This window comes from Podarcis raffonei, chromosome 10, assembly GCF_027172205.1.
Source record: "Podarcis raffonei isolate rPodRaf1 chromosome 10, rPodRaf1.pri, whole genome shotgun sequence".
NCBI lineage: Eukaryota > Metazoa > Chordata > Lepidosauria > Squamata > Lacertidae > Podarcis > Podarcis raffonei.
In genome coordinates this window covers 64,658,709-64,675,429 of record NC_070611.1, presented here as the reverse complement: position 1 = coordinate 64,675,429, position 16,721 = coordinate 64,658,709, and the positions used below count along the sequence as shown (strand labels likewise).

The following is a 16,721-nucleotide window of genomic DNA, read 5'->3' as shown; positions in this document are numbered from 1 at the left end:
CTACTAGAAACCTGATTATTATTTTTTAAACTAGCTTATCAGTGTGATTAAATACAGTGGTACCTCGGGTTACATACGCTTCAGGTTACATATGCTTCAGGTTACAGACTCCGCTAACCCAGAAATATTACCTCGGGTTAAGAACTTTGCTTCAGGATGAGAACAGAAATCGTGCAGCGGCGGCGCAGTGGCAGCAGGAGGCCCCATTAGCTAAAGTGGTGCTTCAGGTTAAGAACAGTTTCAGGTTAAGAACAGACCTCCAGAACGAATTAAGTTCTTAACCAGAGGTACCACTGTATCTCTGCATAGCTTTTGTGAATGCAAAAAACATCAAATCAGTTCATTAAAATGTTTTCTTATGTGGTCTTTTAACACTTGGGGAGTTGTGTTTTATCTTGTACCAAGAGACAAAGTTTGCTGCTGTGAGGAGTACATAAGTATTGTCATTCTGTAGCTGGTGAAAAATCTGTCTAGTCCAGCATCCTGCCACTATAAGGAACAATGGTTGGCAGCCCTGGGGAATGTGCCGGGGGGTGGGGTGACAATAGCCACTCTGTGTGCTCCTAGCATCTGATGCTGGATTTGCAATGTCTCTTAACAGAGACTCTATTTTCAGTTATTCCAGTTGACACATCCACTTGTCTGTTCTAAACTAGTGGCAATCAGTACATCTTGTGGCAATGAACACTGCAAAGCTAACTGAGAAGTACTTCCGTTCCAATGTGTAAAGATAATAGATCCTTCTCTGGAAGACTTTGCAAGGTGGCCACTTGGACTTATCCCTTTGTATTTATCATTACTACAAAGTAGACAAGTTTGGCTTGACCAAGGTATCCTTTCATCACAGAAGAGTACTCCAGCACTCACTACAATTGAGAGCCAATGTGGTGTAGTGGTTAAGAGCGGTAGTCTCGTAATCTGGGGAACCGGGTTCGCGTCTCCGCTCCTCCACATGCAGCTGCTGGGTGACCTTGGGCTAGTCACACTTCTTTGAAGTCTCTCAGCCCCACTCACCTCACAGAGTGTTTGTTGTGGGGGAGGAAGGGAAAGGAGAATGTTAGCCGCTTTGAGACTCCTTAAAGGGAGTGAAAGGCGGGATATCAAATCCAAACTCTTCTTCTTCTTCTACAAGAGGAGGTTCTCTTATTAGTCTCTGGAGATACTGCTTCTGAGCAACCACCTCTTTTGACCAAGAATGAAGAGGTGGACTTTCCATAAAGGGTTCTTGTTGGTGATGAGTGCAGCATATGGGCCTGTCCTGCAGGTCTAACCTGAATTAGAGTGGATTGGTGGGATGCATTTGTGCACTCACCCCTGAGAGAGTAGTCAGGTACTCATTGACTTCCTTGGAGTATTTTGGTTTTCTTGTTCTATCCTCCTGCTTTGGGACTGAATCTGTCGATCACTAAAGGCAGGCACAGCATTGTGGGAAGCAGGCTCTGCCATGGTGCATTGCAGCATGTCAGTCTGTCCTGCCTTTGTGAAACAGCACCTGTTCTCACTCTTGAGAAACAGGAAACCATGAATGACTATAGCCGTCCCTGCTTTATCTGTAAGCCGTATTGAGGCCCTGTTAGGGGAAATAGGAGGGGTATAAATAAATATACAGTAGTAGTGGTGGTGGTAGTAGTAGTAATAAGTTTTAATTAAAACAAATCTGAATTACTCTTCCTTACAGGTATTTACAGATGGAATCACCAATAAGCTTATTGGCTGTTATGTGGGTGAGGAAATGGATGATGTTGTCCTTGTTAGAATTTATGGAAATAAAACAGAGCTGTTAGTTGATCGAGAGGAAGAAGTGAAGAGCTTCCGTGTGTTGCAGGCGCACGGCTGCGCTCCACAACTTTACTGTACTTTCCGCAACGGCCTGTGCTATGAGTTTATGGAAGGCGAAGCACTGGATCCAGAACATGTTTGCAACCCAGAGATTTTTCGGTAAGCCCTTCAGCACTCTTTCTTCTAAAGAGGGATGTTAGGTATATTCCCATGCTGCATATTCCATAGGGCTCTCTGGTGCCTGATGCCCCATTCCTGAGACCATGCTATTTTTGAGGATGAATAGATACTTAGATGATTGACCGTAAGTATAGGCAGCTGCTATAATATTGTATTGTATTGTTACCCAGCCATTCCTCTATTTGTTGGCTAAAACACTGGCTCATGCTGTGGTCACCTGCCATCTTAACTACTGTAACTTTCTTTTTTCTGACATGCTTTTGTTACTTCTCTGTCCGTAATGGCTGCCAAAGCAATTCAGTTGCCATTGTTTGAACCAGGTGGCACACCCATTTCAAATGTCTTTACTGGTTCCCCATTGCTTCGGCCTCTGACACATTTAACTTAGTCTTTCCTTGAAGTCTCTTCATGGACTTGCCCTTCCTTAGTTTTCTTAATCTGTCTTGCAATGTGTTCTTTCCATTGTTTCTCTAGTTTGGCCATCCCCTGTCACCCAAAGATATCTGATTGTTTGCTTATTCTGTCTTTTTCTATCCTTCCTTGTTCCCAGAACTTTTCCAGAAATATCTGCATGGGACATTCAAACGTGACTATGTGGAACATAATAGACATTGATACAATTACTTTTTCAAATTTGTGAGATCGGCCAGCCTGATGAACTCCAGATGTTCTGGCCAAAACTCCCATCAGCCCCAGACAGCTTGGATAAGGGAAGATGGGAGTTGTCCAAAACATTTGAAACCATATTGGGGAACCCTGTATTAGACTATTGTGAAGGCAGTCTGTCCATCTTGCGCACTTCAGCCTGTGATGGCTCTAGGAACATTGTGACAGACTTGAGACTTAGTTGGTTTTTCCTCTCTTCTCTGACAACTATTTAGGGCCAGATTTCTTACATTCACAGGAGATTTTAAAGTTTCATTTTACTTTTGACTGGCAGCAGGGCCAATTTGATGACTTTGTGATTAGTAGAGCTGTTCAGTCATCAGGCTTGTTCTTCAGACCACTGGAAGAATGCTGCTCTCAGTTTCATTAAGACTGGTGAGTTTGCATTTTGGAGGAAAGACTCCACAAGGGAGGGTGTTCGAAAATGGGTAAGAGGCTGCCATCTCTGCAGGCAACAGGTGACATAACTGGGCTCCTGAGCCCCACAGGTGTGCCGCAGAAAGATTGTAGTTGGTTAAGGGGGCCATGGACTCAAAAAGGTTTAAAACTTCTGCTCTAGCCATTACAAATATCCAGGTTTCTTCCATGCTGAAGCCTTAGAACTGACTGAACCATCAAGGACACGGAAACATCCTAAGCAATAAGCAAAGTTTCTGAAGTTACTGCCAGAGCAGAAACTTAACAAAATGTGGTGCTGATGGACAATAATTGCTGTTCTAAAGATGTCAGTAATGAATGATCTTGCTTTATGGAGCATTTAATCTGCCTGTTAACACATCCTATTGAACTCCTTCAGATTCATGTATACCACTGCATTTCAGTGTAATTTATCGTATTTAGCACAGCGCCTCGTAACATTTTGGGGGGTCACAGATGCCTTTGAGAATCTGAAAGCTGTGAACCTCCTCCCCATATCCCCCTCCACAAGGGCAGTTTTCAAAGTAGCAGGAAGGAGGTCTCCCCTTTTGTGCTCAGTTCACGGACCTGCTGGGGTCCATGGACCACAGGTGAGAAACCCCTGTTTTTTTGCAGACAAGTAGAAGCAAATAGAAGAATTTTAGGAAAGCCATCATGTATTTTATATTTATATCAAAATTATACACATTTTTTGCACCCAATTGGTTTTTAAGGTAATATATGGAAAAATTAAAATTTAATTAAATTTATAAACCAATTTCACAATGTCTTGAGTACAGAAATATAGTAAGTTCAAAAAAAACAAAAACCAGGAGCCTAATTAGTGAGACAGCTAGCCAGGATATTATGCATTTCTAAATGAGATGGTGTTTACCAGCTGCTGAAGGGAAAGTGCTGGACATGCCTCCTTGGGGAGGGAGGGAGTTCACATTTTGGATGCTGCAAGCAAGAAGGTCCTGTCCAGTGTTTGGTTCATCATACTTCTTGAAGGCAGTGGGATGCTACACAGCCTCCCAGGAAAGTCTTAATGAACAGGTGTGGAAGTGTAGGAGGCTCTGTAAATACCTCTGTTCCAAACAATTTAAAGCTTTACAAGAGATAGTGAGGATCTTGAATTGGGCGCAGAAACAACTAATTCTGATCTCACAATGGGGAGCAAGATACTCCAAAAAACAGGCCCACACTGGCGCTGTGGCCTCCAACTGCAGTGTCAACAAGTAAAAAAAAAAAAAAAAAAAGGTTGATCCACATAGGGTTTGTTGCAGTAGACTAACCTGGATGTGTTTTATGCCACAGATACCACTTGAGCACCCAGGGGCATTCTCAGTCTGCATACTGGATCCTTCAAGAAATCATATCCTCAGCCAGAACTGACTGTACACCTAATCCCAGATCAGTTTTCCTACTCATGTTTTTGAATTAAGTCTCAGCCTATTTAGCCTAGCCTCTCATGACCTCGGCTTCCATGAAACTGTCATTGAATTTTTGTGTGTGCTTTAAAATAATAATATATATATATTTATACCCCACCCCTTCTCTCATGACAGCCCAGGGTGGCAAAGAGTAAAAATGCAGTGTAAAAAGCAAAACTAGAACCACAATACAAAATGCAGTGAACAGTAATAATTAATATTAATTATGCAAATGGTGTCACTCCAAAGGCCTGCTGGAACAAATAGGTCCTAAGCTGCCATTTAATAATGACAATATTTCGTTACCTCCTCCCACCCTATTAATGTGCTTCTAACAGATTCTCAGTGTTCCGAGCTGAAATAATGTATTTGTAATTATACAAAGGATTTATTCTGGTATAATTTTGACTTTATTGCAGGCTCATAGCCAGACAGCTTGCTAAAATACATGCTATTCATGCTCACAATGGATGGATCCCCAAGTCTAACTTGTGGTTGAAGATGGGAAAATACTTCTCTCTCATTCCAACAGAATTTGCTGATGAGGAGTTGCACAAAAGGTGAATGCCAATTCTTGTTTCTATGATTGTAGCGTTCTAAAGCTTGTTAATGAAGATGGAAGCGGTAAACTGATTGTACCCATGTTCATTTCAGAAATGTAAAATATACCCATAGTGCTTTTCATGTTGCTTAAGGGATTTTAACCTGGGAACCAATTTCCCCACTGTGGAAGGATGTGAGGGTCCAGAATTGGCCTCCACAGTCACGGACTGTGTTAAAACCATGTTTATGGAAGACAATCTTACTTGGCTACTAGTGATCGCCAAAGAAGAAGAAGAAGAAGAAGTTGTTGTTTATTGAATAATATGACTGAAATAATGAGAGAATGGAGAAAACCACGTTTCTGATTAAAGTCTTGAGAACTGTTTTCTGTTGGTGCTGTCTAAGTTTTGAAATGATTATTTACACATGTGCCCTCCCTTTTCTTAAACTCAAAAGGTTTATAGCTGATGTACCAAGTCCTCAAATCCTCCAAGAGGAAATGGCATGGATGAAAGAGAGACTGTCCAACCTGGGTTCCCCAGTGGTACTTTGTCACAATGATCTGTTGTGTAAAAATATAATCTACAATGGAAAACAAGGTAGGTATTGAACACAGCTGTAAGTAACCTTTAAGGCTTGTTTTGTATTGCCTAATACACAACAGTAAATTGTGGTGGGTGGATAATGACAACCGTACTTCGTTTTAAATAACATCTGACTATTTATACTTTATTACCATTTGTTGCTTGATGCAAACTTTGTGTCATAGCAGTTGTTGTATAGAATTGTTGCTGATAACTATAACTGATACTTTAATTAATATTTAATAGTTTACAGAATAAAAAAATATTTTTTACCATAATAATTTTATTATTCCACTGTGTTGACAGCAGAAATTTCAAGCTGAATTGTTGTTGTGTAACTGTCCTTGATCCAGATTTTACTGTTTCAAACAGCCTTGGGAGCAAATGTCTCCAGGTTACTGTGTATTATCTTTGTATTCTGATTTGTCAGATATATTGATGACACCGAGGAATTCTACATGATGAATTCTACATGGTGAAGTATCTGGAAAGATACTTTCCAAGGCTCTCTTTATACGCTGATGATGAGGTACATAGGTATCTTTAAAGTTGAAGATTTGTTTGTAAATATATTTGAGGTCAGAGGTATTCTGAAGACTGGGAAATTGGATTTATTTTCATTGTCAGTTTTAACTGCTTGTGTTTGAATAAATGAATCACCTATAGCTTATTAATTTTGGTGATGTGATAAATTTAGTTGTTATATTAAAACATTTTAAACCCCTTTAAAAGTAACATTAGAAATGGATATTCTTTGCCCTTTGGGGAGTGGTTTTTCCTCTCTTGCTGGTATTAACCATGTGTTTGTGTTTTGTGTGCATCAGTACAAAAAATGGTCCTATTATAAACTAGAGATTGCAAGCATGGTTTGAAACTTGTAATCCGTGTTTATAATATTGTTTGCATAGACCTTGTAACAAAACCATAGTTAATTCTAGGAAAAGAACGGGAAATAATTCTGGGTGCGGGCGGAAATGTGAATACCCAAGGCTGAGTTCTGATTTGCAAAAGATACCTTGCAGGGAACCAGCATTTCCTGTGCTCCAATTTTGTCTGAGCTTAATCAAACTGGTATGTTCATATTGAAGGGAATGCAGCATTTAGGAACTAGAAATATGGATTTATAGAATATTGTTTTAAAACAGATAAATTTATCAGGAAGTTGGCATGTTGAATGTGACCCAAATAAATTATTTGAAAGGAAACTGCACACAAAGATAGGTCTTTTAAATATATTTCCTCTACAACAGTTCCCACAGCTGTTGAGGCAAGCTTCTCCTTTAAAAACAAACAAACAGAAACCAAACTAGACTAGCATTTGAAATTTCCAATTTCCTGGCACTAGAGGCATCTCTCTCTCTCTACCTTCAGTGTGGTCAAGTAATATTCGCCTAAGGTTGTGCAAAAAATAATAGTATGCATGTCATACTATTCAATGTATTTTGCATGGCTACTGTGCTCATTTGTTTTTTCTGCCTTCCCATTCTAAACAATCAAATGCCTTCCAAACTTTTTATGAAAGGTGTAACATTGGCTCTTCCTGGGGGCCTATATATGTTGTGCTGCAATGTGTATTACCACAAGAGTCCTTTGGCCCACAAATGAGTCTAAGAGAAAAAAAGATGGCCATTTGGGAGGCTTTTCTAGATCATACTCCTTAGATTTTACTTTGCAGTCCTAAAATATTTTGAAAAGAGATATGTAAACCTAATCGAATTATGTGTGAATTATTCAAATTTGAGAAAAGTGACTTTTCTGCATAGGCAGTTTGTTATTATTTATTAAATTTATGTACCACCCTTCATCTGAAGATAACAGGGCAGTTTACAACATACTGGAACCATTTTTACTAAATATCCCAAGACAAAAAGTTCAGAATTGAACACTGTCAGAGTTTCTAGGCTTGACACCCCCCCCCTTTGAAACAAATCTGCTGTCATTTTCTTTTGTAAACAGAGTGGAGAATAAATCAGTGAGAGCAGTGCATCATTTAAGAGCATTTCTGCAAAAACCAGTGTGTGAGTGTTTAGCACTTGGGAACAGGGAGGGGGAGAGGGAGAATTCTAAATACGGGGAAATGCTTGCAACTCTTTAAAAACGGGGTAAATACTAAGTGTGTAGTGCATTAAGTATTCACAGCAAGGAAAGATCTTTTTTGATTATGTTTTCAGTGTGAAAGTTGCAGTTAGCAAATTATAGCCATGCTATTATTTGATAACTTCCACCTCAAGAGGTCTTGTGAATTATCTCTAGCAGTGCTGAAGACTTCTGCAATGCTGAAATGTTGAGCACTGCTTTTATCTTAGAACAAATAAACCATGAATAAAAGTCTGGCACTGTGTATTGTCTTGTACTGGGCACAATGTTTATGAATCTGGTGCATAATAGTATTTTAAGAGGAACTATATACTTTTGCAGTGGAAACTCAGCTTTAACTTTTAACTTAACCTGGTCATGCAGTGAAATAAAAATCATGCAGTTAAAATATTGCTGCCATGCTAAAAATGTTTTGCAAGCTACTTGAAAGAAGCACGCGTCTCTCTGGATTTTCTTCCCTTTTAAACTATCTTCTTTACTTAAAACTTTTTATTCTGATTTTAATCTTTTGGCCCACAGTACTAATGTGCCACATTGATTACCCCTTTAATTTTATCCCCATTATATTAATTATTTGCTAGAGGAGAGTGGTTCACAGCTATGTCTTAAAGTTACCATATGGGCTTTCAATTCTTTATAAAATAGGAAAATATTTATAAATATATTTTATAAAATATCTGAATGTCTGTTTATAACAGTTCACATAAAATAAGGGTTCCAAAATGCCTTCTTCCAGCACATTCTAACTTGACAAACTTGACAGACTTGGTCCGATTCTCATTTATATATAATAATTTTAAAATCAATAATATTTAGTTTTAATATGCCAGGTGAAGCTGCTGCCTCTTCCTGCTTTACTAATTCAGGCTACTAACATTCAGGATGTTAAATGTTTTAAGCTGTATTGCCTTGCATAAAACACATATAATTGCCAGCTATCATTTATGAATAAGCAGCTTGCTGAATAGCTTTAGCATTTGTTCTTACTGCTAGTCTTTTGTCGGGACTTTACACTTCGTTTACACCTTTAAGAAGCAACCATGGAAGCCTAGCTCTTGCTTTCATATTTCACTCTCCCAGCAATAATATAGTGTACTGCTGCAGTAGTCTCTGTATTGACTCTAAATCCAAGTGCATTTATGTATCTCCCTGTCCCATTTTCTAGTTTTTCTTTCTGGTAGAACTGTCCTGAGAAGCTGTTCACCATTTCAAAGCCCCAGTTGTTATGGAACAGCTAGGATTACTTCTGATTTTCATTTGAGGCTCTTGAAAGGGTTGGTTTGTATTCAATGCAGTGTGAGCATAAAGAGAATTCCCTGCTCTCCCAACTCCAGGCAGGGTACCAAGCCTGGGTGTAGAGCAGGGTGGAAGGGGAAATTGTGTCAGCTGCTCCCACCCAGTTCCCCCCCGGTTGCTTGCGCTGCATTGAATTCAACCTACTAGTCACAAAATCAGACATTCAAGAAGTGATATTTTAAGTGTCTACAGTCTTTGCTCACATTTTAAGTTGTAATGATACCTCTTTGATATAAGGAGAAGAATGTTTCAAAGTTGTTAATTTCATCTTGGCACATTGTTGGAAAGAATAGCTGCCCTTCAAGAAAAAACATGCTTACTGATTCTGCCATACAGTTGAAGAGCATTATGCTTAAAAATTAAAATTACGAAACATAGGTGAAACAGATGAGGAAAAGAATAAATAGAATTAACTGGGTTATATAGAAGAAAAAAAGAGGGAAAACTCATGGAACCGTTGAGAGGGATGGAAGTGGAGGCTTGATAGGTGAGAATTGTTTTAATTTATTTGTTGAAATGCTTATTTGTTAAAAAATGAAACATGGGGGGACGGGACAGGGGACAGACGAAATTACGCTTGCCAACACCCAAGTTTCATTGAAGCCCCAAAATCGAAGGGAGCAGTGCATCTTGAACATTTGTATTTCTTGCAAAACTTAAAATTTAAGGCTGAGTTCCACTGTGATATCAAGTCTAGAACAGGAGGACCAGTGAAATGCAGAACTTTTCTCTTTAAAGTTTTGTGTCTTGTCAAATATGAGTTTGCCAAATTTTCTTCATCTGCTACAGATTAGGTATGCCATTGTTGCTGCCAAGTGGCGGCGTGCACCGTGCTACTTAAAGGCACTGACTGGAGGTTTATCGCATCACTTGTTCGCATGCACCTCCCCCCTAGGAGAGCACGGAGCCTGGTAACAGCCTCATCTGTATCTTAGCTTCATTTTCTTATTTTGTAATACTGTTAATTATTCCTGGAAATTAGCATTTGAATAAAAGCAAGGGTTGTCTGGTGGTGATGATGGCACTGCAGACCTATATTTTAATGTATATAAGCTTGAATCCAAACAATGTTTATCTTTAAATAACTATCTTACATTTTGTATATGCAGGCCTTACACCTGCCATCTTTATTGGAATTTTTTTTTTAATGTGGACATATGCATTAAAACAATGTGTTTGGGCAAAACGAGATTTAAACCAGAATTGATTTTTTTACTAGTATATCTTTATGAAACAAGTTGAGTACTTTAGGAAATGGCATTCATTTAGAGGCTACAACAACTAGTTTCATGATTTGCCAGTAGGGTCTAAATGATTTGTCCGCAAGCTTGCTGTTAATGCATTGGTGTGGGAGCCTCTGTAGAAACTCCATTGATTTAAAGTATAGTCTAAAAACTTTCTTGTAAACTCTTAAGGGAATATATATGCTACAATCCTGTATTGGTTTTATAACTTAACTGTCATCACGTCACCCAAAGAATCCTGTTAAAACTGTAGTTATGGAGAGACTGAGATTCCTGGCCCCTTCCAGAACTATAAGTTAACTTGCCCTTCCAGAACTATAAGTTAACTTGATTTAGATCTATTTCATTTCTGTAGTGCAGATAAGGCTTACTAGCAAAATGTTCATGTAGTGGGAACACCTAATGTTAAACACCAGGTTTCACAATAAAATGTTTCCCATCACAACCCAATATTGTCCCCTAATCAGTCATACAGTGGTACCTCGCAAGACGAATGCCTCGCAGGACGGAAAACCCGGAAGACGAAAGGGTTTTTTGTTTTTTGAGCTGCTTCACAAGACGATTTTCCCTATGGGCTTGCTTTGCAAGACGGAAACTTCTTGCAAGTTTGTTTCCTTTTTCTTAACACCGTTAATACAGTTGCGACTTGACTTCGAGGAGCAACTCATAGCACGCGGTGTGGTAGCCTTTTTTGAGGTTTTTGAAGACTTTGGTGATTTTTGAAGCTTTTCCAAAAGTTTTCCGACACCGTGCTTCGCAAGACGAAAAAAATCGCAAGATGACAAAACTCACGGAACAAATTAATTTCGTCTTGCGAGGCACCACTGTACTGCTAGTCTCTCCCACTCAAAAGTCTTCAAGGTTTGAGATGTATATCCATTCTTCCCAAATTGTTTTGAAACTCTCTAATAGTGCTACTAGAATTATTCAAAATTTTAGTTTAAAATGTGAGGAAAGTTTAATTGAAAGATTACTGAATTCCTCTCTCAGTATTTTCTTTTATAATGGATTATGCAGCTTTTTTGTTCTGATATTTTAGATTAATTTGCCAGGGAGAATATGTGCCGAAATGTAAATAAAATAAAAACTCTTTAAAGCATTCAGTCTTGTGTGAAGGAAGAAATGGCTAGACAAAATAGCGTAGCACACGTTCCCTTGTGCAAAATTACTAGCATTGCATTAAAAAACAAACATCCTGTAAGGATGCTAGCTAATAAGAAAAGTATTATATGTTCATTACTGATGCCCCTGGTGGCACAAAAGCAGATGTGATGATTAGAGATCTTAAGCTCTCTAGTGAGACTATGGTCAGTATATATCTTTAATAAACTTGTTATAACAAACAAAAACACAGCCCTAACCTTGAATGTCTTTAAGTGCATGCATCTGAGCACAACAGACTGACACACTGGCAAGTGGTTAAAGGCACAGTGAAGCTTTGGGGTACTGCCTTGTGCTTACTCTTACAAAATTTATTTTTTGTGTCTCGTGTAGGTGACGTTAAGTTCATTGACTATGAGTACTGTGGATACAATTACCTGGCTTATGACATTGGGAACCACTTCAATGAATTTGCAGGTATTTTAGTTGGTTTGTTTATATCGCGTCTCATTTAAAGCTCTGTTGTTGAGATCTGGATCAGTTGTTAATATGTCTAGGCTTGCAATATTTCAAAAAGTAAAATTCCTTACACACCCAAAGTCGTTGAGGTGTTTTTTTTTTTTTTTTAGGAAATGCCTAAAAACAGACAAAAAACCACCTCCCCCCAAGCATATTGAGGAGCCAATTCTTCTAGCAGGGAAAGAAAGGGGGGTGAAACCTAGGGGGGAAAAAACTCTGGAAACCCCTCCTGGAAAAAAGCAAAAATGGCCAGGTCCTAATGCATCCCCTTTTCCAACATAGCCCCCCAACTTACATTCCTCACTACTACACCCCACCCAACTGCTCAGGCCCGCAACAGCCCTTAGAAACATGTAGTGAGGCGCCTCCACCTTTCTCCCCCCCAACCTCAAACTTACCACAGCCAGTTTTGTTCCCCTTCCTCATAGTTTGCTGCCCCTCGCTATCCAGGCCTCGTTTAAACTCTTTCCTGCGCACACATACACACACATTATTTGCCTGGGCCCTGTCTTTACCTCTACGATGCTGCAGCTGGACGAGGACGGTGACCGTGAGCGGCTGCAGCCTGCCCCAGCAACACAAGGAAGTGCCTGCTGCCATGTACCCGGTGGGCGAACTGTACCAAGACCGCTACCTCAACCCCCTCGGGCAGGGTGGCTGCGCCAGCTGCTGTCCCTCTCTCACTGCCACTGCCGCTATGACTGAGCCGCCTGCAGGACATACCTGGCACGGGGTCCCTTTTTCAACATGCTAGGGGCGGCTAGGCCGCTGCTTCGCCTGTCTGCCTCCCCCACCAAGGGAAGTGACCTCCTGTCACTTCCACTGCCACTGGGGCTCAGTCTCCCCTGGGAGAAAAAAACAAAACCCCAAAAGCAGAAAACGGGTTGCCATGCGTTGAGAATTCCGGAGATCTCTTAACATTCAAAAATCCCCCCCCCCTCCATTTTAGGTGTCTGATTTCCGTAGTGTCTGGAATTTTTTGGACGTATGGCAAGCCTGTCTCTGTTCAGGTGTTCATTCTCCTTTCCTATTGTGAGCAGTGATCCTTACTACTCCCCTTCCCTCCCGCCCACTTCCTCAGTCCATGCAGGACGATGGCTGAAGTGGGACTGGAGGAAGGATCCCGTGGTGGGGTTTGAACACAGCTACTGAATCTTATACAAAGGAGACGATGTTTCGAGATCCCCATGATTCTCAATGATCCCACCATGCAGAAGAAATGGCTGAGCAGGTCATATGTCATTGGCTTTGTGGGTTTTTTTAGGGTTGTCCTACTCGTGTGTAATGGGACGCCGGTGGTGCTGTGGGTTAAACCGCAGAGCCTAGGACTTGCTAATCAGAAGGTTGGCAGTTCGAATCTCCGCAACGGGGTGAGCTCTTGTTGCTCGGTCCCTGCTCCTGCCCACCTAGCAGTTCAAAAGCATGTCAAAGTGCAAGTAGATAAATAGGTACCGCTCTGGCGGGAAGGTAAACGGCATTTCCGTGCGCTGCTCTGGTTTGCCAGAAGCGGCTTAGTCATGCTGGCCACATGACCCAGAATCTGTATGCCGGCTCCCTCGGCCAATAAAGCGAGATGAGCGCCACAACCCCAGAGTTGGTCACGACTAGACCTAATCGTCAGGGGTCCCTTTACCTTTTTACTCTCGTGTAGGACCCTGGCACATGCCCGACTGGCAAGTTCTCTCCCTTCTGGTTTGTCGTTCGGGAGCTTCAAAAGCTTTTTTCATCCCGAACATCACAGCGACTGATACCAAAAAGCATCAGTACACTTACAATCCTGCAGAGTATTTGCAGTTTGCGTAACAGAACTCAGTAGCACAGCATCTTGGCTAATCTGATTTATTTACATATAATACACTCGGAGCATTCTGACTCCGCTTCTTCCTCTTTCTCATCAGACAGCAAAGAGAAAAAGAAACGAAGGACAATAGTCCCACTTCATGGAACACAGTAACATAAACATCCTGTCTCTGTCACTTCCCACACTGTGGAATGAAAACATACACAGTGATGTGATAGATAACAATCTCATGACTGCAAACATGGAGCAAGAATCCTAACATTTTTAGCCTCCTGTACCCTTTATCACTTTTTTAAATTTATCAGTTATAATCCACTTTTCCTCCAAGGAACTCAAGGTGGCATAGTTTTTCTCACCTTCACAACAATTCTGAGAGAGGTAGGTTAGGCTGTGAGATAGCAATTGGCCCAAGGTCACCCAACAAGCTTCATGGCTTAGCAGGCTAAGACAGAGAACAAGTTAACATCCATAGATAAAGCATACATTTGGTTCTGCCACACAGGAGTATCATCCATTAAGGTACATGTTTTCGTAGAGCAAAAAGTTTGCATCCTTTTAGTACTGAAAAATCGTAATGTATTTTGCCTTGGTATATGTACAGTTGGACCTTGGAAGTCAAACGGAATCTGTTCCGGAAGTCCATTTGACTTCAAAACGTTCGGAAACCAAAGCGCGGCTTCTGATTTGCTGCAGAAAGTTCCTGCAGCCAATCGGAAGCCACAGAAGCTGCATTGGATGTTCGGCTTCCAAATATAGTTCGCAAACCGGAACAGTTGCTTCCAGGTTTGCGGCGTTCGGTAGCCAAAACGTTCAAGAAGTAAGCTGTTCGAAAACCAGGGTACAACTGTACTGTTCCTTGTTATTACTTCTAACACAGGACACACACATCTGTTATGCATGTGAGCTAATGACAGTGCAGAAGAAACATTTCTGGAAATACTAGGCTTTTTAAAAAACAAAAACAATTGTCTCTTAGGTGTGAGTGAGGTTGACTATAGCCTCTATCCAAGCCGAAAACTGCAAGAGCAGTGGCTGAGATCTTACCTGGAAGCCTACAAGGAGTATAAAGGATTTGGAACAGATGTGACTGAGAAAGAGGTTGAGGTGCTTTACGTCCAAGTCAACCAGTTTGCTCTGGTAAGTTAAAGATTTCTTTGGCTTAATAAATTTCAGATAAACTCTTTCAATTTAGGTAACACACACACACAGAGAGAGAGAGAGAGAGAGGAACCTCGGTTTTTAAACGTACTCCATTCCGGAAGACGGTTCAACTTCCGAAATGGTCGAAAACTGAGGATCAAAGGGCTGTTGGCAAAGTCTATGGTGAAAATTGAGAAATGCGCCTCGGAAGCCATTTGAAAACGGAAGCATTCACTTCCGGGTTTTCAGTGTTCGGCTTCCAAAATATTCGGTAGCTGGGACATTAAAAAACTGAGGTTCCACTGTACCATATTTACGCGAATCTAATGCACACCCTAATTTTTGCAATGTAATTTGGCAAAAAAAATGCATTACATTTGAGTAATTACAGTAATACATAAACGTAGCATGAACGTTACATAATGCTTCTACAGATCCTTTGGGTTGGCAGCTGTTTTGCACACAAATGAATGGCTTAGAGTTATCTCTAGATCGTTGAAATGTGAAATAAAATACTCTTGGGCCATCTCACTGCTACGTGAGACAAGATCCAGGAAAGGCCACAGAAAAAGGCAAATACTATACAGCAAGACCTAATCTGTTGGAATATGTATTTGTGTCCTGATGACATTGTTGTAAACATCACGGTTGTTGGGGAATAGTCTTCCCTACGCAAGAGCACTTAATGGGCTGGATGCAGCTAAGAGAACACACTTGCCTTTCTTTGATTCATGTTCAGGATGCTTGGCATAAAGCTCTGGGTGTGGAGGTGGGCTCCTCCAGCTTATTCATAAAAGGGTAGTGAACAAGAAAGTTGAGGAAGAGTTGCCTTGAAGACCTCAGCTGCACTCTTGCTTCCTTCATCTGAGGTGGTTCTCTTCAGCCTTGGCCTTTAAGTGCTCTCATCTGTTGCTTGCATCCCATTTTCACCTGGCGTCCTTCCCTGCATTTCTCTCTCTTCTGAAGGTCTCTAGCAACAGCCTGTGTCTTTTGCAGTAGGGACGCATTAGCAGTAGGGTAAATTATAGCTGTGGTTTAATGTTTAACATACACCCACAAACCACTTGTGTCACACAGTAACTGAGTAAGTTGGAAGTGGATTTTCCCCCCAAGGTGGCATTCCATTGGTAGTTGTAAGTCATGGTTTTGATTTTGTTGTTTGCAACCTTGAAATTGTTCGCTGCAAGGCCACTTGGTTAAAAATTAATATATTGGTATTGCTTGCTGCCTTGTGTTCTTTGAAACACAGGGTGGGATTAAAATCTAATAATGTTATATTTTGGGGCGTTTAAAAATCAGAGGACTCCTTTCAGTTACTTTGAGGAGGAAGGGAGATGGTGAAATCATTGGTAAATTTATCAAATTCAGATACCCTGAAATCCAATAAGACAAGGCTATGTTAAGTGTTCAAGAGTTCTTGTGTTGCTATGCATATCTAGTCAATTAACAGCACTGTTCTAACAGTGCTAATGAGATAGTAGCATAACTTTCTTGTTACGGACATAAAGTGTGTGTTAACCCTCATTGTGTGTTTTTTTTTGTGTAGGCCTCTCACTTCTTCTGGGGATTGTGGGCCCTGATTCAAGCCAAATACTCCACCATTGACTTCGATTTTCTTGGGTAGGTAACTTAGTCTACAAGTGTTTCTGTTGCCTGTGAACCTCTGACTAGTGCTGTTTCTGTAAAGAGAACTATCAGGTTTGAGATGCAGAATTTTGAAGTGCTGTTTCTGAAATATAACTAGTTCTGTTTTCTTGTACTGTAGACTGTTTAAGACGAATAGCTACCCACTGTTTAACTGCCTAATTGTTTAAAGTAAAATTTCCTACTACCAAAGGTGGTAGTAGTTGGTATATCAAACTGGTTGATATATAGGTGACTATAATTGGATTGGGACGTGGGTAGCACTGTGGTCTAAACCACAGAGCCTAGGGCTTGCTGA

General features: G+C 40.6%; 1 protein-coding gene across 1 annotated transcript in view; it reads left to right on the top strand.

Moving 5' to 3' along the window:
* The window catches only part of ETNK1 (ethanolamine kinase 1), a 33,903-nt gene that overhangs the window by 11,509 nt on the left and 5,673 nt on the right, over nt 1–16,721 (top strand). The window contains exons 2-7 of the mRNA XM_053405653.1: nt 1,679–1,938; nt 4,874–5,014; nt 5,454–5,596; nt 11,713–11,796; nt 14,616–14,776; nt 16,326–16,399. Of these exons, the coding sequence (XP_053261628.1) occupies nt 1,679–1,938; nt 4,874–5,014; nt 5,454–5,596; nt 11,713–11,796; nt 14,616–14,776; nt 16,326–16,399 (863 nt within the window). The remainder of the gene's footprint in view (nt 1–1,678; nt 1,939–4,873; nt 5,015–5,453; nt 5,597–11,712; nt 11,797–14,615; nt 14,777–16,325; nt 16,400–16,721) is intronic.